Source organism: Salmo salar, chromosome 07 (assembly GCF_965601325.2).
Source record: "Salmo salar chromosome 07, fSalSal1, whole genome shotgun sequence".
NCBI lineage: Eukaryota > Metazoa > Chordata > Actinopteri > Salmoniformes > Salmonidae > Salmo > Salmo salar.
In genome coordinates, this window is record NC_138297.1 from 33,964,190 (window position 1) to 33,986,849 (window position 22,660).

A 22,660-nucleotide genomic window follows, 5' to 3' on the forward strand; every position below is an offset into this window, starting at 1 on the left:
AGCAGAGATCCCCTGTTTTGGATAGAGATGATCAAGAAGGCCAAGAAATGGTCAGACAGGGTACTTCCTGTACAGAATCTTCTCAGGTTTTGGCCTGCCAAATGAGTTCTGTTATACTCACAGACAACATTCAAACAGTTTTAGAAACTTTGGAGTGGTTTCTATCCAAAGCTAATAATTATATGCATATTCTAGTTTCTGGGCAGGAGTAATAATCAGATTAAATCGGGTACGTTTTTTTATCCGGCCGTGAAAATACTGCCCCCTATCCATAACAGGTTAAACTTGCACCTTCTGTGGGGATTAACTCAATTAGTCTTTTGACTGGTTTAACTACCTCCCCACCCTTGTGTGATCCCCTGCCACTGGACTGCTTTATCAGGTGCATTACAGTGGACTGGACTAGGAGCCATGGTGACTAATGGTGGTGCTGGGCATAGATCAGTACTCAAGAGAGGGTTTGAAGGAGTCAGCCCCAGGATCTCGGAGGTGCTTTCCAAGTTATTTTCCTCAGGCATGGGAGATTCGTCTGGTCCTGTATTTCCATCTGATGTCCAGAGCTCGGAGCAGTCACTCTACTGCATCTACGTTGACCAAAGGTACTGCAGAATCACTGTCATCGAAGTGTGCTCTAATCATTGATTTCAAATGGCAGGAAGTTCACCTGCAGCAGTAGATTTCTTTGAACACCTCTCTGACATCGTGGTCTTGGATTCTATATGTGTGAGTTTGTGGATTGACTCAAGTCACTGTGAATATCTCAGGATTCCACTTGTCAGCCAACTTGCGGCGGCCCCTTTCACCCTTGTTGCCGATGAGAACACGATCCCCATTGGACAAGCTGATGCCTCTAACACTGTTATCGTACTCTCCAGCTTGTCGTATCTGTTGCTCGTTAGTGTGTCTTTAGGCAACACTCATAGCTTCCTTCATCCCAGTGATCAGAGTCTATGTATACTTGTTGCAATCCACAACAATGGAGTATTCCAAAACGTTGCGAAACATCATATCCACTGGTAACCGAGGGGCCCTACCAAACACGAGAAAGAATGGAGTAAAACTGTAGTCTCGTGAACAGCTGCATTTTATATAAATGTCAATGACTGGATTTTTTCAGGCCAGCGTTCTTTGGCTTTCAGGGGTAAACTGCTGAGCATGCTGCCTAGTCCTGTTGAAGCATTCCGTGGGGTGATACGCCGTGGTTCTTGACTTTTGGACATCGGAGAGCTTAATCAGTTCTGCTTTTAGCTCGCTCTCGAAGTTCGCGCCCTTATCTAGGCTCCCTAAATGTTATTAGCATATCGAATGCGCGACCTGGGCTGGCAAATCCTGGATCCTTGTTACACTTACTTCCGCGACGCATACAAATTCCTCCCCCACCCTCCTTTCGGCAAATCTGTCCACGACTCCATTTTATTGCTCCCAGCCTATAGACAGAAACTAAAACAGAAAACGCCCGTGCTCAGGTCTGCTCAACGCTGGTCCGACCAATCTGATTCCACGCTTCAAGATTGCTTCGATCACGTGGACTGGGATATGTTCCGGATAGCGTCAATCTTCAACATTGATGTATACGCTGATTCGGTGAGTGAGTTTATTAGCAAGTGCTTCGGTGATGTTGTATCCACGGCGACTATTAAAACCTTCCCCAACCAGAAACCGTGGATGGATGGCAGCATTCGCACAAAACTGAAAGCACGGACCACTGCTTTTAATCAGGGCAAGGCGACCGGAAACATGACCGAATACAAACAGTGTAGCTATTCCCTCCGCAAGGCAATCAAACAAGCTAAGCGTCAGTATAGAGACAAAGTAGAGTCACAATTTAATGGCTCAGACACGAGTGGTATGTGGCAGGGTCTACAGTCAATCACGGACTACAAAAAGAAAACCAGCCCCGTCGCGGACCCCGATGTCTTGCTCCCAGACAAACTAAACAGCTTCTTTGCTCGCTTTGAGGACAATACAGTGCCACCGACACAGCCCGCTACCAAAACCTGCGGGGTCTCCTTCACCGCAGCCAATGTGAGTAAAACATTTAAACGTGTTAACCCTCGCAAGGCTGCCGGCCCAGACGGCATCCCTAGCCGCGTCCTCAGAGCATGCGCTGACCAGCTGGCTGATGTGTTTACTGACATATTCAATCAATCCCTATCCCAGTCTGCTGTTCCCACATGCTTCAAGAGGGCCACCATTGTTCCTGTTCCCAAGAAAGCTAAGGTAACTGAGCTAAACGACTATCGCCCCGTAGCACCTCCGTCATCATGAAAGTGCTTTGAGAGACTAGTCAAGATCATATCACCTTCATCCTACCTGACACCCTAGACCCACTCCAATTTGCTCACTGCCCCAATAGGTCCACAGATGACACAATTGCAATCACATAGCCCTAACCCATCTGGACAAGAGGAATACCTATGTACGAATGCTGTTCATCGACTACAGCTCAGCATGTAACACCATAGTACCCTCCAAACTCGTCATTAAGCTCGAGAACCTGGGTCTCGACCCCGCCCTGTGCAACTTGGTACAGGACTTTCTGACAGGACGCCCCCAGGTGGTGAGGGTAGGAAACAACATCTCCACCCCGCTGATCCTCAACACTGGGGCCCCACAAGGGTGCATTCTCAGCCCTCTCCTGTACTCCCTGTTCACCCATGACTAACTCAATCATCAAGTTTGCAGACGACACTACAGTGGTAGGCTTGATTACCAACAACGACGAGACAGCCTACAGGGAGAAGGTGAGGGCTCTCGGAGTTTGGTGTCAGGAAAATAACCTCACACTCAACGTCAACAAAACAAAGGAGATGATCGTGGACTTCAGGAAGCAGCAGAGGGAGCACCCCCCTATCCACATTGACGAGACAGTAGTGGAGAAGGTGGAAAGTTTTAAGTTCCTCAGCGTACACATTACGGACAAACTGAAATGGTCCACCCACACAGACAGTGTGGTGAAGAAGGCGCAACAGTGCCTCTTCAACCTCAGGAGGCTGAAGAAATTTGACTTGTCACCTAAAACACTCACAAACTTCTACAGATGCAGAATCGAGAGCATCCTGTCGGGCTGTATCACCGCCTGGTACGGAAACTGCTCCACCCACAACCGTAAGGCTCTCCAGAGGGTAGTGAGGTCTGCACAACGTATCACCGGGGGTAAACTACCTGCCCTCCATGACACCTACACCACCCGATGTCACAGGAAGGCCAAAATGATCATCAAGGACAACAACCACCAGAGCCACTGCCTGTTCACCCCGCTATCATCCAGAAGGCGAGGTCAGTACAGGTGCATCAAAGCTGGGACCGAGAGACTGAAAAACAGCTTCTATCTAAAGGCCATCAGACTGTTAAACAGCCATCACTATCATTAAGTGGCTGCTGCCAACATACTGACTAAAATCTAGCCACTTTAGTAATAAAAAATTGATGTAATAAATGTATCACTAGTCACTTTAAACAATGCCACTTTATATAATGTTTACATACCCTACATTACTCATCTCATATGAATATACTGTACTCTATACCATCTACTGCATCTTGCCTATGCCGTAAGGCCATCGCTCATCTATATACTTATATGTACATATTCTTATTCATTCCTTTACACTTGTGTGTATAAGGTAGTTGTTGTGAAATTGTTCGATTACTTGTTAGATATTACTGGTCAGAACTAGAAGCACAAGCATTTCGCTACACTCGCATTAACATCTGCTAACCATGTGTATGTGACCAATAACATTTTATTTGATTTAATTGCTGTATGGATCCTTGCAGCAAATCCATAGTCACAGCGACATGACCCCACAGTTTACAAGCTATTTGCTTGGCTGTTTGGTTTCTGCATGGCCATGCATGGGCAAGTTTAGTGAAGCGGTCAGTCACCACCAGAACGTAAACTGAGTTCTTCTTACTGTCTTCCAAGGTCCAAAAATCCAAACACACCAACTCCATGGGAGAGCAGGTATTGATGCTCTCTGACGGGATTTAGCCGCTGGCTCTGGAGTCTGTTAGAACACATCTCTGGCAGCATCGTACATACTCCTTGATGTCTCTCTCCATTGCAGGCCAGAAAAACTTCTGTCTGGCTTGGGCTAGAGTTCTAGCTTGGCCTTGATGTTCTGCAAGGTTGCTTTGAGTCTCAATGCCTCTGGTAAGACGTACTGGAAATGTATCCGGTTGTGTGGCTCTCCCTAATGACACGATACAGAGCTCCCTCTCTTAGGATCAAGCGGTCTCACTGCTTCATCAGTAACAATTCTTTGGAAGAAACAGCATATAGGTCTCGTCTAGTGGGCCATTTCTTGTTGAAGATGAAAGAGATAACCTTGGATATCACAGAGTCTTGCAGCTGGAGATCTCAAAGTTCCTCATGTTCAGGCAAAGTATCAATACCAGGAGGAAGCAGCTGTTGGAACAAAGCTGGATTGTTTGCATCTCAGTTGAGCATTCCCAGTCGGTGCTGACATACAGTATAGCTATCACTTCAGCAGTGGTCAAGGAGGTTGGGGATATGAAACTCACCAGAAGGCATCTTGGACATCATCATTCACCATTCCAACAGCCTCACGCAGAAGTGCTTGGTACGACTCTCTCATCAGTCTCTACGCGACCGTTCCTGCTTCGAGGTCGCGGCTCAGAGCATCTGCTACTGTATTCTTGCTGCCTGGGATGTGCTTCAGATCAAAGTTTGCTCAAAAGCATCCAGTTTGGGTTTTTTCATCATGATGTATGTTAACAACTTACTATCTGTCCAGACAGTGAACTCGTGCCCCTTAAAACCTGTTAGGGACAGACATTCCGCTAGCGGAACGCCTCACCAATATCCAATAGTATAGCGTGGCGCGAAATACAAACACCTCAAAAATGCTATAACTTCAATTTCTCAAACATATGACTATTTTACACCATTTTAAAGATAAGACTCTCGTTAATCTAACCACACTGTCCGATTTCAAAAAGGCTTTACAGCGAAAGCAAAACATTAGATTATGTCAGGAGAGTACCCTCCCAAAAATAATCACACAGCCATTTTCAAAGCAAGCATATATGTCACAAAAACCGAAACCACAGCTAAATGCAGCACTAACCTTTGATGATCTTCATCAGATGACACTCCTAGGACATTATGTTATACAATACATGCATGTTTTGTTCAATCAAGTTCATATTTATATAAAACAACAGCTTTTTACATTAGCATGTGATGCTCAGAACTAGCATACCCACCGCAAACTTCCCGTGAATTTACTAAATTACTCACGATTAACGTTCACAAAATACATAACAATTATTTGAAGAATTATAGATACAGAACTCCTTTATGCAATCGCGGTGTCCGATTTTAAAATAGCTTTTCGGTGAAAGCACATTTTACAATATTCTGAGTACATAGCCCGGCCATCTCGGCTAGCTAATTTGACACCCACCAAGTTTGGCCCTCACCAAACTCAGATTTACTATAAGAAAAATTGGATTACCTTTGCTGTTCTTCATCAGAATGCACTCCCAGGAATTCTACTTCAACAACAAATGTTGTTTTGGTTCGAAATAATCCATAGTTATATTGAAATAGCTCCGTTTTGTTCGTGCGTTCAGGTAACTATCCGAAGGGTGACGCGCCGGCGCGTTTCGTGACAAAAATTTAAAAAATATTCCATTACCGTACTTCGAAGCTTGTCAAACGCTGTTTAAAATACATTTTTATGCGATTTTTCTCGTAAAATAGCGATAATATTCCAACCGGGCAACGTTGTATTCGTTCAAACACTGAAAGTTACACATGGAGTCGTCTCGTGCATGCGCGCTCCAGTGTCATTGTTCTCAGAAGGACCACTCACAAAAACCCCTGCTGTTTTTCGCCCAGAGACTGGAGAGCTCTCATTCCACTTTCTGGCACCTTCCTAGAGCCAATGGAAGCCTTAGAAAATGTCACGTTACAGCAGAGATGCTGTATTTTTGATAGAGATGCCCTAGTAGGAGAACAAATTGTCAGACAGGGCACTTCCTGTATAGAATCTTCTCAGGTTTTGGCCTGCCATATGAGTTCTGTTATACTCACAGACACCATTCAAACAGTTCTAGAAACTTTAGTGTTTTCTATCCAAATCTACTAATTATATGCATATTCTAGTTTCTGGGCAGGAGTAGTAACCAGATTAAATCGGGTACGTTTTTAATCCGGTCGTGAAAATACTGCCCCCTATCCCTAACAGGTTTTAAGACAGTGACTGAATATCTCACACACACTCCATTTCAGTGCTAGAAATTCAAGTCTGTATACTGGATAACTTCTCTGCAACTTGCTCAGGGTCTTGCTTGCGAATGGTACTGTATGGGACTTACTTCATCTCCAGGCACATCCAAAGAGGTGTCCCTGAAGAAAATGAACAGCCTCTCAAAATCAGGGTGAAGCAGCATGACAGTTCAGAAGAGCATCCTTCAGCTTCTGGAATGCAACGACACACTCCTCAGTCCAATCCGATTGTGTTAACTTGCGGAAAATCCCACTGTTGCCCTTCTTCCCATCTCTTCTGCTTCTCTTTTGACCCCGATTGAGTGCAAACGAGGGCTTGGCTATGGCAGAACAGTTAGGAATAAAATGCTGGTAATATAATACTATACCCAAGAAGGAATTCAGGCTCCGCGCAGAGTAAGTGCATCTGTCCACTTTCATCAGCTGAGCTTGGCTCATCTTGGTAATGGCCTCCACCTTTTCAGGGTCCACCGGCACACTGTTTTCGTTAACGATATGTCCAAGTAATTTCACTGTGGAATTTCTTGGGTGCTAGTTTGAGATTGTTGGCACGTAGACGGCTAAACACAACTTCAAGGTGCTGCAGAGCCATTTCCTCAGTGGATGCAAAGACCAAGTTGTCCAGATAGCAAAGAAGACTTGAGAAATGTAGACACTGAACAAAAATATAGACATTCAACAGTCAACAATTTCAAAGATTTTGCTGAGTTACAGTTCATATAAGGAAATCGGTCAGTTTAAATAAATTCATTAGGCCCTAATCTATGGATTTTAAATTACTGGGAATACAGATATGCATCTGTTGGTCACAGATACCTTAAACAAAATGTATGGGCGTGGATCAGAAAACCAGTCAGTATATGGTGTGACCACCATTTCCCTTATGCAGCACGACACATCTCCTTCGCATATAGTTGATCAGGCTGTTGATTGTGGCCTGTGGAATGTTGTCCACTCCTCTTCAATGGCTGTGGGAAGATGCTGGATTTTGGCAGGAATTGGAACACGCTGTCGTACACGTCAATCCAGAGCATCACAAACATGCTCAATGGGGGGACATGTCTGGTGAGTATGCAGGCCATGGAAGAACTGGGACATTTTCAGCTTCCAGGAATTGTGCACAGTCCAATGGTGTGGTAAAGGGTGTGTATCCATCCACCTGATGTAAGTGCATGACCTCAAACTCCCATTTTTCTTCCATACCATGACTAAAGGGGAGGCATACTCACTTACCGACTTGCGTATAAGGCCTACTTCCTCCATATCTGTTAACACCTTCCTCAGCTTCAGGTAATGAGCAGGCAGAAGGAACCCTTCTGTATGGTAGGCGGAAGGGTTTGTTATTGATCAGGTGGATACGGTGAACATAACGCCTTGCTTCGCGGTAGTCCAGATTATGTCTTGAGAAGATGTCTTCACATTCAGTGATGGCGTTCACTAGCTTCTCCTTCCACTGGTCAGTCACTTGACATCCATCAATGTCAATATCTCCAAATCCTAAATCAGTCAGCCTTGTTCGTGCTTCTGTTCAATTGGGGTTTTCCTCAGCTCATTAAGGCCATGAAAGATTGTTGCATCCTCAACAGCCAAGCATATAGACAGCCAGCTTCATGTTACCTTTATCTGAACAGTTTACTACCTTCATGGGGACACAGCCATCTCCCCACATAGGCGTGATAACTCTACCCACAAGTATGTCTCTGGGCATAACCTCAACTACTACAGTGCTGCCTGAAGACAATGGCAAAGTTGGGAAGTTTAACACAGACTAAGTGCTCAGTCTTGGGAAGAGGAGTCACAGCTTGAGTGAGCTTCACGGTCCCAATCTTGTCATCAACTTCACATCCCTTCCATCTTGTGACACTTGTCATCATCTATAGAAATTACTCACCCTCTGGTGAGGGAGTCTGGCCATCCATGTTGACTAAGTTCCAGTATTTGTCAGTGCCCTTTATCTCATGCAGTAGATGCTTAATGACATTTGATCCCAGGATAAAATCATTGTGCTGTCCAGGGACAACTAGGGTGGTCACTTTAACATCAATCCCATAGATTTGCATCTCCAAGTCATCTACAATAAACACTTTGGTGAGACCTTCTTCCCCCCACAACCCACTAACGCTAACTTTTAGGAGGCTGATAATGCTAAGGAAGGGAGATGCCGAACTCGGAGAGGGTGGAGAGGAGGATCTGGTGGTTCACAGTATCAAAGGCAGCAGATAGGTCTAAAAGGATGAGAGCGGAGGAGAGAGAGTTAGCTTTAGCAGTGCGGAGAGCCTCCGTGACACAGAGAAGAGCAGTCTCAGTTGAATGACCAGTCTTGAAACCTGACTGATTTGGATCAAGAAGGTCATTCTGAGAGAGATAGCAAGAGAGCTGGCCAAGGACGGCACGTTCAAGAGTTTTGGAGAGAAAAGAAAGAAGGGATACTGGTCTGTAGTTGTTGACATCGGAGGGATCGAGTGTAGGTTTTTTCAGAAGGGGTGCAACTCTCGCTCTCTTGAAGACGGAAGGGACGTAGCCAGCGGTCAAGGATGAGTTGATGAGCGAGGTGAGGTAAGGGAGAAGGTCTCCGGAAATGGTCTGGAGAAGAGAGGAGGGGATAGTGTCAAGCGGGCAGGTTGTTGGGCGGCCGGCCGTCACAAGATGCGAGATTTCATCTGGAGAGAGAGGGGTGAAAGAGGTCAAAGCACAGGGTAGGGCAGTGTGAGCAGGACCAGCGGTGTCGTTTGACTTAACAAACGAGGATCGGATGTCGTCGACCTTCTTTTCAAAATGGTTGACGAAGTCATCCGCAGAGAGGGAGGAGGGGGGGGAGGGGGAGGAGGATTCAGGAGGGAGGAGAAGGTAGCAAAGAGCTTCCTAGGGTTAGAGGCAGATGCTTGGAATTTAGAGTGGTAGAAAGTGGCTTTAGCAGCAGAGACAGAAGAGGAGAATGTAGAGAGGAGGGAGTGAAAGGATGCCAGGTCCGCAGGGAGGCGAGTTTTCCTCCATTTCCGCTCGGCTGCCCGGAGCCCTGTTCTGTGAGCTCGTAGTGAGTCGTCGAGCCACGGAGCAGGAGGGGAGGACCGAGCCGGCCTGGAGGATAGGGGACAGAGAAAATCAAAGGATGCAGAAAGGGAGGAGAGGAGGGTTGAGGAGGCAGAATCAGGAGATAGGTTGGAGAAGGTTTGAGCAGAGGGAAGAGATGATAGGATGGAAGAGGAGAGAGTAGCGGGAGAGAGAGCGCGAAGGTTGGGACGGCGCAATACCATCCGAGTAGGGGCAGAGTGAGAAGTGTTGGATGAGAGCGAGAGGGAAAAGGATACAAGGTAGTGGTCGGAGATTTGGAGGGGAGTTGCAATGAGATTAGTGGAAGAACAGCATCTAGTAAAAATGAGGTCAAGCGTATTGCCTGCCTTGTGAGTATGGGGGGAAGGTGAGAGGGTGAGGTCAAAAGAGGAGAGGAGTGGAAAGAAGGAGGCAGAGAGGAATGAGTCAAAGGTAGACGTGGGGAGGTTAAAGTCACCCAGAACTGTGAGAGGTGAGCCATCCTCAGGAAAGGAACTTATCAAGGCGTCAAGCTCATTGATGAACTCTCCAAGGGAATCTGGAGGGCGATAAATGATAAGGATGTTAAGCTTGAAAGGGCTGGTAACTGTGACAGCATGGAATTCAAATGAGGAGATAGACAGATGGGTCAGGGGAGAAAGAGAGAATGTCCACTTGGGAGAGATGAGGATTCCAGTGCCACCACCCCGTTGGCTCGATGCTCTAGGGGTATGCGAGAACACGTGGGCAGACGAAGAGAGAGCAGTAGGAGTAGCAGTGTTATCTGTGGTAATCCATGTTTCCGTCAGCGCCAGGAAGTCTAGGGACTGGAGGGTAGCATAGGCTGAGATGAACTCAGCCTTGTTGGCTGCAGACCGGCAGTTCCAGAGGCTGCCGGGGACCTGGAACTCCACGTGGGTCGTGCGCGCTGGGACCACCAGGTTAGAGTGGCAGCGGCCACACGGTATGAAGCGTTTGTATGGCCTGTGCAGAGAGGAGAGAACAGGGATAGACAGACACATAGTTGACAAGCTACAGAAGTGTTGTTTCTTGTATTATTGTCTCTTGTGTCTTTAGAGAACTGTTTCACTTTGATATCCTTTTTCTTCTGTCCTGATTTTCTCTTTCTTTTCTTCTGTTAACTAGATATTCTTTGTTGTTCTTCGTTAGCTAGCTAGCTTTTTCCAAAAGAGTCCCTAGCAACTGCTTAGCAACTGGTAAACAATTCAGCTAGCTAAGATAACTACAATTTTATGAAAAATAGTTATTTTTCAAAAGCCTATCTTCTTTGTTTGTTGCTTGTTTTTTCTCCTATTCAGTCTTGCAGTTATCTTTTGCTTTTTTCCGATGTACTTCACTCTAAAAACCATGTAAATTTCAATATTTGTAGGAGCTCATTTTTCAGCTGCTGCTGCTCAAATTGGAGTTCCGGAATACATGTGCATGCACACACAAACACACACATACAGTGGTAAGAAAAAGTATGTGAACCCTTTGGAATTACCTGGTTTTCTGCATAAATTAGTCAGAACATTTTATCTCATCTCTATCTTAGTCACAACAATAGAGAAACACAGTGTGCTTAAACTAATAACACACAAAGTATTGTATTTTTCTTGACTATATTGAATACATCGTTTAAACATTCACAATGTAGGTTGGAAAGGGTATGTGAACCCCTAGGCTAATGACTTTTCCAAAAGCTAATTGGAGTCAGGAGTCAGCTAACCTGTTTGTAAGTCGCTCTGGATAAGAGTGTCTGCTAAATGACATAAATGTAAATGTAATCAATGAGACGAGATTGGAGATGTTGTTTAGAGCTGCCCTGCCCTATAAAAAACACTCACAAAATTTGAGTTTGCTATTCACAAGACGCATCGCCTGATGTGAACCATGCCTTGAACAAAAGAGATCTCAGAAGACCTAAGATTAAGAATTGTTGACTTAAATAAAGCAGGAAAGGGTTACAAAAGTATCTCTAAAAGTCTTGATGTTCATCAGTCCAAGGTAAGACAAATTGTCTATAAATGGAGAAAGTTCATGTCACGTCCTGACCAGCAGAGGGAGTAATTGTATTAGTTTTGGTCAGGGCGTGGCAGAGGTCTTTGTGTTTTGGTATGTGTGTCTACGTTCTGTCTAGCTTTGGTTTTCTATGTAGAGTTAATTGGGGTGGGACTCCCAATTGAAGGCAGGTGTGTTGAGTTGCCTTTGATTGGGAGTCCTATATTAGTAGGGTGTGTTTGTCTGTGGGTAATTGTTTTTGCACTGCGTTTGTTAGCCTGCAAAACTGTTCTTGTCGTGAGTATCATTTATTGTTTTTTCACTGTGGATGCTTTGCGTGTTTTTTCATTAAAGAAAGATGAGTATCCACATTCCCGCTTCGCCTTGGTCCTCCCTTCAACAAAACGACATTTTCTGTGACAGTTCAGCACTGTTGCTACTCTCACTAGGAGGGGCAGTCCTGCAAAGATGACTACAAAAGCACAGTGCGGAATGCTCAATGAGTTTAAGAAGAATCCAAGTGTCAGCTAAAGACTTACAGAAATCTCTGGAACATGCCAACATCTCTGTTGACGAGTCTACGATACGTAAAACACTAAACAAGAATGATGTTCATGGGAGGACACCACGGAAGAAGACACTGTTGTCCAAAAAAAACATTGCTGCACGTCTGAAGTTCGCAAAAGAAGTTGGCAACATATTCTGATTAAAATAAAGTTGAGTTGTTTGGAAGGAACACACAACACTATGTGTGGAGAAAAAAAGGCATAGTAAACCAACATCAAAACCTCATCCCAACTGTAAAGTATGGTGGAGGGAGCATCAATGGTTTGGGGCTGCTTTGCTGCCTCAAGGCCTGGACAACTTGCTATCATCGACGGAAAAATAAATTCCCAAGTTTATCAAGACATTTTGCAGAAGAATGTAAGGTTATCTGTCCGCCAATTGAAGCTCAACAGGACAACGACCCAAAACACAGAAGTAAATCAACAGAATGGCTTCAACAGAAGAAAATACGCCTTCTGGAGTAGCCCAGTCAAAGTCCTGACCTCAACCCGATTTCAAATGCTGTGGCATGACCTCGAGAGCGGTTCACACCAGACATCCTAAAAATATTGCTGAAATTAAACAGTTTTGTAAAGATGAATGGTCCAAAATTCCTGCTGACTGTTGTGCAGATCTGATCCGCAACTACAGAAAACGTTAAGTTGAGTTTAATGCTGCCAAAGGAGGGTCAACCAGTTATTAAATCCAATGGTTCACATACTTTTCCCACCCTACACTGTGAATGTTTACACGGTGTGTTCAATAAAGACATGAAAACGTATAATTGTTAGTATGTTATTAGTTTAAACAGACTGTGTTTGTCTATTGTTGTGACTTAGATGAAGATTAGATCAAATTTTATGACCAATTTATGCAGAAATCCAGGTAATTCCAAAGGGTTCGCATACTTTTTCTTGCCACTGTATATACACAGGAGAAAGAGAGAGAGAGAAGGATTTGATTTTGGTAAAGAAAAAGGTGTGTAAACAAGAGCAGTACACAAAGACTCCATCCCTACCTCTTTCTCCATCCTTTCTTCCATCCCTCCATATGTACCACTGAGAAGTAAAGAGCCCATAAAAGTGTGTAGAGCTTGGATCGCTAGGTGTGTGTTGGGTTGTGTAGACATCTGTCAGTATGTTGTAGCGTTGTCCGCTGGCTCTGTCCTCACACACCAACTGAGCCTTGATGAAGGTGGTCCAACGTCTCTGCAATGTCTTCATACCACCTACATCAGACTAGAGAGAGAAGGGGGTGGGGAAGGAGAGGGATCGATAAATGAAGAAAGAGTAGTAAGAACGCATGCAAGCTCAAAAACACACACACACACACACACATCCAACCGCCTCACCTCCCTTCACCCCCACACCCTCCACCACGCCCAACACTCACCTTGCAAACACGTGCGACCCTGGGAACTTTGACTGTAGTGTAGAGGTCGTATTCCTTGGCGACCTCGGTAAAGAAGAAATAGATCTTGTTGTCGTCTCCTGTTGGGTTGTTGTCTTCATCCTGCTTTATGAACACTGAGGACACAAACTCTGGGTCTGCAGAGAGAGAGAGAGAGAGAGAGAAACACACACAGGTATGAACAACTTGAGAGAGAAAGAAAGAGAGACGTGTGAAACAAGTCTGTGAAGCACTGTGTGTGTGTGTGTCTGTGCATGTGCTTTTGGTCTGTGTGTGTGTGTGTTTTGTCTGCACACGCTGTGCTGTATGTGTGTGTACGCGTGTGTATTTGTGTCCTCTCACCACTGAGCCAGTTGATGGATCTCTCGGTGCGGATCCGTTCCTGCTCCTGACCGGTGGCCCGTGAGATATCGAACAGCGTTCCCAAAATGTTACTGGTGGCGGCAGTGTACAGGATACCACCTAGAAAGCAGGAGAGAGAGCGAGAGAGAGAATATATTTATATTCCGGACTCTGGTTCGAAAGCTAATTTCCTGCAATTCTATCCATTTTGCCATGAGGTTTTTAAGACTTTTTAAGATTATTATTATATCTTGTGTAAATTCATCCAGTGTGTATATACTATGTATAGACTGCATTTTGATTACTGTTACAGTGCAATTTCGGTTGTTAACCTGTTAGGGCTAGGGGGCAGTATTGACACGGCTGGATAAAAAACATACCCGATTTAATCTGGTTACCACTCCTACCCAGTAACTAGAATATGCATATACTTATTACATATGGATAGAAAACACCCTAAAGTTTCTAAAACTGTTTGAATGATGTCTGTGAGTATAACAGAACTCAAATGGCAGGTCAAAACCTGAGAGATTCCTTTACAGGAAGTGGCCTGTCTGACCATTTCTTGAACTTCATTTCCATCTCTATCTTTTACTAAGGATCTCTGCTCTAACGTGACACTTCCCACGTCGTCCATAGGCGCTCAGAGCCCGGGAAAAAACAGAATGTCGTCATTCCAGCCCCAGGCTGAAACACATTATCGCCTTTCTCAAGTGGCCGATCAAGGGACTCTGGGCTTATGCGCGTGACCCGACCGCCCCCGCCTTTGTGATTTTTTCCTCTGTTTGCCGAAAAGGAGATTCCCTGTCGGAATATTATCGCTTTTCTACGAGAAAAATGGCGTAAAAATTGATTTTAAACAGCGGTTGACATGCTTCAAAGTACGGTAATGGAATATTTAGAATTTTATTGTCACGAATTGCGCCATGCGCGCGACACTTCTTTACCATTTCGGATAGTGTCTGGAACGCACGAACAAAACGCCGCTATTCGGATATAACGATGGATTATTTTGGACCAAACCAACATTTGTTATTGAAGTAGACGTCCTGGGAGTGCATTCTGACGAAGACAACAAAAGGTAATCATACTTTTATAATAGTAAATATGATTATGGTGAGTGCTAAACTTGGCCGGGTGTCTAAATAGCGAGCCCGTGATGCCTGGGCTATGTACTTAGAATATTGCAAAATGTGCTTTCACCAAAAAGCTATTTTAAAATCGGACATATCGAGTGCATAGAGGAGGTCTGTATCTATAATTCTTTAAATAATTGTTATGCTTTTTGTGAACGTTTATCGTGAGTAATTTAGTAAAATGTTAGCGAATTCCCCGGAAGTTATGTTAGTTCTGGGGGGTATGCTAGTTCTGAACGTCACATGCTAATGTAAAAAGCTGGTTTTTGATATAAATATGAACTTGATTGAACAAAACATGCATGTATTTGTATAACATAATGTCCTAGGGTTGTCATCTGATGAAGATCATCAAAGGTGAGTGCTGCATTTAGCTGTCTTCTGGGTTTTGGTGACATTATATGCTGGCTTGAAAAATGGGTGTCTGATTATTTCTGGCTTGGTACTCTGCTGACATAATCTAATGTTTTGCTTTCGTTGTAAAGCCTTTTTGAAATCGGACAGTGTGGTTAGATTAACGAGAGTCTTGTCTTTAAATAGCTGTAAAATAGTCATATGTTTGAGAAATTGAAGTAATAGGATTTTTAAGGTTTTGAAAATCGCGCCACAGGCTGCAAGTGGCTGTTACGTAGGTGGGACGCAAGCGTCCCACCTAGCCCATAGAGGTTATCCACCAGATTTGAAGACTAAAGCATGCCCAAGGATATCATTGAATTAACCTCTATGGGCTAGGTGGGACGCTTGCTTACTCAACAGCCAGTGTAATCCCATGGCGCGATATTCAAATACCTCAAAAATGCAAAAACTTCAATTTTTCAAACATATGACTATTTTACACCATTTTAAAGACAAGACTTTTAACGCTTTTTCCCGGGCTCTGAGAGCCTATGGGAGCCGTAGGAAGTGTCACGTTACAGCAAAGATCCTCAGTCTTCAATAAAAAGAGCCAAGATGAACAACAACTTGTCAGACAGGACACTTCCTGTTCAGAATCTTCTCAGGTTTTTGCCTGCCATATGAGTTCTGTTATACTCACAGACACCATTCAAACAGTTTTAGAAACTTGAGGGTGTTTTCTATCCAAATCAAACAATTATATGCATATTCTAGTTTCTGGGCAGTAGTAATAACCAGATTAAATCGGGTACGTTTTTTATCCGGCCGTGCAAATACTGCCCCCTATGCCCAACAGGTTAAAAAGCAGCATTAGACAGGATTACCGAAACATACTGACAAGCTCAAATAGACAGACGAGTGCTACATGGCAGACCAATATGAACTCATCTCTCGGGATGTCCAGCCCACTCACTGTCTCAGACAATAATGTCTAACGGGAAGGTTGCCGGCTTTTTCTGTGGCTAAACCAACTAGGCTCGTAATTTTTTATAATTTTATTTGTATTTACAGATGGCATACAAGTTTGTTATTAAGGCACATGAAAGTTCACATGTTCGAGAAGGCATTTCTGCCAAAAAACGCATTTTGATCATTTAAAAAAAGTTTGCGTTCAAACGGCCCTCCTGTGAAGTAGTGATCCGCGACATATGTCTAGTTTCCTGAAATGGGTCACAAATGTTGTTGTTTTATAGTTAGTTTCCTGCAATTCTACAAATTTTGCCATGGGGCAGAGAACATTTTACAGCTTTAAAGCTAGTTTCCTGCAATTCTACACATTTGTGACGGACCGGCCCGATCTGGTCTAATGTAGCAAAATTTGATAAAAGTAAAGACTCAGAGCTAGAAAATGGTATATCATACACTACAGTTGAGGAGTTATGGGAAAGTAATTCTGCTTTGTATGTTGATAAACTTGGCCCTTGAATGTTTTGGTATAGCTACTGGAGAGCTCTTTGTCTACACCCATTCAGCATCCTTCACACCCTCTTAAGCCTGATGTGAATCCTTAACCCCACCCATCTCTCTATGTGCTAAACAGAGTGAGTTTGGTAGTTTACTAAACAACCAAAGATTTCTAGACTAAAGGCTGGTTTATACTACAGCTATCAACATGTCTGTATACAGTTGTCGCAGTGACATCATGAAAATTATATTGTCGTCCAACATCAAACATGTAGTTGTCTTTATGAAAAAGTATAAACACAAAAATGACAGGCTGCATCAAACTGCATCAGCAGCCTTGTTGTCCAAAATTGTGCATAACTGGTGTATCTAACACCAATAAACCCATCCGTTTATGAATTAATTTAGTATGTAAATCTAGGAAACCAGACAACTAAAAGCGACTTTCTAAACAATGTTTTAGTTTGTTTATAGCTTGTTAGCTTGCTAGCCAGTTCAAATAATGACAGTATCATATAGCTGACAACGTCTTAACTTTAGCTAATTTGTATTCATTATTACAGGAAAATAAATTCACAATAAGATCATTATTTACAAGTTAATCGCAAGTTAATTACAGAAAATAACTTAGTTGTGAATGTGACAAATTAAAAGCAGGGCATTCTATCTGAGAATGTTTTACCTTGGACACTGTCACGTTGGACTAACTTTATACCCTAATTTGACTTCGGTGCAAGTCATGTTCTTCACATTACCGTCTATGGTAAACACAACTAACGTATATCAAATAAAATCTACTTTTATTTGTCACATGCACAGGATACAGAAGGTGTAAACGGTACAGTGAAATGGTTTCTTGTATAGTGGAATCTTTTTGTTTAGACATGTAGTTAGCTAGCTAAATGATGAACCATAATCAAACCCTGCATGAATCTACATGTAGCTAAAGCTAACCAACTAGATTCAATGTTAGCTAGCTAGCTAATATTTGGCTATAACTAGCAATGCAAATGGCTCTGCAATACGAGTAATATTACTACACAGATCATACACAACTTTTGCAAGCCAGCCAGCTAACGTTAGCTAGCTAACAGTACGCTTTAACCTGTCTGGGCTAGGGGGCAGTATTTTCATGGCCGGATGAAAAACGTACCCAATTTAAACAGGTTACTACTCTGGCCCAGAAACTAGAATATGCATATTAATATTAGATTTGGATAGAAAACACTCTGAAGTGTCTAAAACTGTTTGAATGGTGTCTGTGAGTATAACAGAACTCATATGGCAGGCAAACACCTGAGAAAAATCCAAGCAGGAAGTGAAAAGTCTGAGAATTGTAGTTCTTCTTTTGATTCTCTATCAAAGCTCCAGTGTCTGTGGGGTGACGTTGCACTTCCTAAGGCTTCCATTGGCTGTCTAAAGCCTCCAGAAACTGGGCAGAGTATAGGAGCTCAGTTACTGAGTGGTCTGCCTGGCAACAAAGGGATTGGATATGCTCGGTCCCTTGAGCGCGCCCCTCCTTCTTTTTCTTCTTGAATGAATATGCTTTTGTCCGGTTGGAATATTATCGCAATTTTACATAAAAAATACCATAAAGATGGATTTTAAACAGCGTTTGACATGCTTCTAAGTACGGTAATGGAAAATGTTGACTTTTCGTCTCTCGTTCCGCGCTCGCGCGTTATGCCTTTGGATATGTGATCTGTACGCACGAACAAAACGGAGGTATTTGGACATAAATAAGGATTATTTGGAACAAAAACAACATTTCTTGTGGAAGTAGCAGTCCTGGGAGTGCATTCTGACGAAGATCAGCAAAGGTAATACAATATTTCTAATACTAATTCTGAGTTTAGGTTGCCCCAAATTTGGTGGGTGTCTGAATAGCTTGCCGTGATGGCTGAGCTATGTACTCAGAATATAGAAAAATGTGCTTTCTCCGTAAAGCTATTTTAAAATCTGACACAGCGGTTGCATAAAGGAGTAGTCTATCTATAATTCTTAAAATAATTGTTATGTATTTTGTCAATGTTTATGATGAGTATTTTTGTAAATTGATGTGCACATTCACCGGACGTTTTGGTGGGAATACATTTTCTGAATATCACGCGCCAATGTAAAATGCTGTTTTTGGATATAAATATGTACTTTATCGAACAAAACATACATGTATTGTGTAACATAATGTCCTAGGAGTGTCATCTGATGAAGATCGTCAAAGGTTAGTGTTTCATTTCGCTGTGTTTTGGGTTTTATTGACACATGTCCTTGCTTGGAAAATGGCTGTGTGATTATTTTTGTCTATGTACTCTCCTAACATAATCTAATGTTTTGCTTTCGCTGTGAAGCCTTTTTGAAATCGGACAATGTGGTTAGATTAACGAGAAGTGTATCTTTAAAATGGTGTAAAATAGTCGTATGTTTGAGAAAGTTGAATTATGACATTTTGTTGTTTTTGAATTTTCCGCCCTGATATTTCACTGGCTGTGTCCCGCAGGTGGGACGCTGGCATCCCACCTAGCCCATAGAAGTTTTAACTTGCAATGAAAATTACTTTCTGACAAAATTAGAGATGTATGATATCTGAAATTGTACCTATCTAGACTCTTACCCGTATACATGGATGAACACTTCTCCCCTTCTATCATGGATGCCATGGTGGCCCTTAGTTTGAAGATGTAATCCGGAGACATATTTTATATAACAACCTTTGTTCTCTTTTCGACTCCCGATACATACATTTGCAATAAAACACCTGCATTTTCTCAATTTCCTTAGCTATCATACTCTGCTTCCAGCGGACATTCCACTGATTTGAAAACTCAGTCCTTCAGAGAGTAAAGAGCATTAGCAAGATTGTCACCGATCTACGTGATATCTTTAAATAAAAAGCTGTGTTAGAAAGGATTAACTACACATACTGAGCAGCTCATGTTATAGACAGGAGCGTGCTACATGGCAGACCAATCCGAACTCATCTCTCGGCATGTCCAGCCCATCCATTATCTCAGCATGTCCAGCCCATCCATTATCTCAGCCAATCATGTCTAAACAAACTAGGCTTGAAATGTAACAATTTTATTCATATTTACAGATGGCATACACGTTTGTTATTGAGGCACATGAAAGTTAACATGTTAAAGAAGGCATTTCTGCCCCAAAAAACACATTTTTTATAATAAAATAAAACTGTACAATGCATTTGGAAAATATTCAGACTCATTCACAATGTTACTTTCATTGGCTGTTGTGACTGGATTGTTTTATATTAATTTATAAGTCACCCCGCTGATGCTGCGTTTGAAACTACAGTGCATTCGGGAAGTATTCAGACCTTGACTTTTTCCTCAGTTTGTTACGTTACAGCCTTATTCTAAAATGTATAAAATATTTTTATTATACACACACAATACCCCATAAACAAACATTTAGATAAGTATTCAGGATTTTGTCGAGGCACAGATCTGGGGAAATGTACCAAAAAATGTCTGCAGCATTGAAGGTCCCCAAGAACACAGTGGCCTCCATCATTCTTAAATGGAAGAAGTTTGGAACCACCAAGACTTTTCCTAGAGCTGGCTGCCCGGCAAAACTGAGCAATCAGGGAAGAAGGGCCCTGGTCAGGAAGGTGACCAAGAACCTGGTGGTCACTCTGACAGAGCTCCAGAGTTCCTCTATGGAGATGGGAGAACCTTCCAGAAGGACAACCATCTCTGCAACACTCTACCAATCAGGACTTTCTGGTAGAGTGGCCTGACGGAAGCCACTCCTCAGTAAAAGGCACAAGATTCTCTGGTCTGATGAAACCAAGATTGAACTCTTTGGCCTGAATGCCAAGCGTCACGTCTGAAGGTAACCTGCCACCATCCCTACGGTGAAGCATGGTAGTAACAGCATCACACTGTGCTGATGTTTTTCAGTGGCAGGGACTGGGAGACTAGTCAGGATCAAGGGAAAGATGAACGGAGCAAAGTAAAGAGATCCTTGATGAAAACCTGCTCCAGAGCACTCAGGCCCTCAGACTGGGGGCAAAGAGTCACCTTGAGTGGCCCAGCCAGAGCACGGACTTGAATCCGATCAAACATGTCTGTAGGAGACCTGAAAATAGCTGTGCCAGCGACGCTCCACATCTAACCTGACAGAGCTTGAGAGGATCTGCAAAGAAGACTGGGAGAAACTCCTCAAATACAGGTGTGCCAAGCTTGTAGCGTCATACCAAAGAAGACGCAAGGCTGTAATTGCTGCCAAAGGTGCTTCAACAAAGTACTGAGTAAAGGGTCTGAATACTTCTGTAAATGTGATATTTCTGGGTAGTTTTATTTATAAATTAGCAAAAATGTATAGAAACCTGTTTTTGCGTCGTCATTATGGGGTATTGTGTGTAGATAGATGAGGGGGAAAAACACTTTAATCGATTTTAGAATAAGGCGTAACGTAACAAAATATGGTCTGAGTCCTTTCCAAATGCACTGTACATGATCAGTACCATCATTTCAACGTTCAGGGATACTGGAGTAGTGAGGTAGATATGTACATGTAAGCAGGGGTAAAGAAGTGACTGTTAGCAGGATTATTAATAATAATAATAATAATAATAGCAGCAGCTTATATGGTGAGTGTGTGCATGCATGTTTGGATAGTAAAATCGGACAGGTGGGAACATTGCGACGGTCCCCCAAAAAATACAAATATTTTATAGTTAGGGGTTAGGATTAGAATTAGGGTTTGGAGTTAGCTTTAGGGTTAGGGGTTAAGGAAAATATAATTTAGAATGGGAATCAATTTCTTGATCCCCACAAACATTTGAGTGGGACGGTGTGTTTGAGTGTGTGAGAATGTCTGTAGGTGTTTGTGAACATATGGGTAGAGACCTGTAAGTGTGCATAGAATCAGTGCAGATAAGAGTCAGTGCAGATAGTCTGTGTGTGAGGGTAGGCAGCCATTGGTTAGCTGTTTAACAGTTTTATTTCTTGGGGATAGAAGCTGTCTCAGAGCTTGTTGGTCCAAAACCTGAGGCTCCAATACTGCCTGTCGGACGGTAGCAGAGAGAACAGTCCATGGCTGGAGTCTGGATTTTTTGTGAAAGTTTTTCGGGCCATCCTCAGACACTGCCTGATATGAATGTCCTACATGGCTGGGAGCAGTGATATGCTGGGCTGTCCACACCACCCTCTGTAGAGCCTTGCAGTCAAGGGCGTTGCAGTTGCCAGGGGGTGCTGCAGCCAGTCAATATGCTCTTGATGTTGCAGATGTACAGGTTATTGAGGATCTGAGGGGCCATGCCAAATCTCTTCAGTCTCCTGAGGGAGAAGAGGCGTTGTTTCCCCTTCATCACAACTGTGCTGGTGTGAGAGGACCATGTTAAGTACCCAATGATGTGGACACTGATGAACTTTAAGCTCTTGACCCTCTCCACTTCAGCCCCGTCAATGTGGACTTTAGTGCCTTATTTCAAACATGATGCATGTTTTGAAATATTTGTATTATGTACACGCTTCCTACTTTTCACTCAGTCATTTAGGTTAATATTGTGGAGTAACTACAATGTTGTTGATCCATTCTCAGTTTTTTCCTATCACAGCCATTAAACTATGTAACTGTTTTAGTCATCATTGGCCTCATGGGGAAATCCCATAGCGGTTTCCTTCCTCTCCGGCAACTGAGTTAGGAAGGATGCCTGTATCTTTGTAGTGACTGGGTGTATTAATACACTATCCAAAGTGTAGTTAATAACTTCACCATCCTCAAAGGGATATTCAATGTCTGCTTTTTTTAGGTGCCCTTCTTTGTGAGGCATTGGAAAACCTCCCTGGTCTTTGTGGTTGACTCTGGTATGAAATTCACTGCTCGACTGAGGGACCTTACAGATATGTGTGGAGTACAGAGAGGTAGTCGTAAAAAAATCATGTTAACCACTATTATTGCACACAGAGTGTGTCCATGCAACTTATTATGTGACTTGTTAAGCACTCCTGAACTTATTTAGGGGCTGAATACTTATTGACTCAAGACATTTCACCTTTTCATTTTTTATTAATTAGTAAACATAAATCCACTTTTGACATTATGGGTATTGTGTGTAGGCCAGTGACACAAAATCTCAATTGAATACATTTTAAATTCAGGCTGTAACCCC

At 43.1% G+C, this 22,660-nt stretch overlaps 1 protein-coding gene across 1 annotated transcript; it reads right to left on the bottom strand.

Annotated features, from left to right (window-relative positions):
- Positions 1–6,406: 6,406 nt before the first annotated feature.
- LOC106609081 (semaphorin-4B-like) lies at positions 6,407–19,217 on the bottom strand. The gene is made up of 5 exons (XM_014207472.1): positions 19,136–19,217; positions 13,589–13,708; positions 13,229–13,383; positions 12,855–13,074; positions 6,407–6,579 (listed from the first exon to the last, which is right to left on the bottom strand). The coding sequence occupies exons 1-5, from the start codon at positions 19,215–19,217 to the stop codon at positions 6,407–6,409; spliced, it is 750 nt and encodes a 249-aa protein (XP_014062947.1).
- Positions 19,218–22,660: the final 3,443 nt, after the last annotated feature.

Coding starts and splice junctions, on each gene's coding strand:
- LOC106609081 (XM_014207472.1), bottom strand. CDS start 19,217: ATGTCTCCGGATTACATCTTCAAACTAAGGGCCACCATGGCATCCATG. Junction 13,709..19,135: donor GTGTTCATCCATGTATACGG/GTAAGAGTCTAG, acceptor CCTGCTTTCTAG/GTGGTATCCTGTACACTGCC. Junction 13,075..13,228: donor GGGTCGCACGTGTTTGCAAG/GTGAGTGTTGGG, acceptor TTCTCTCTCTAG/TCTGATGTAGGTGGTATGAA.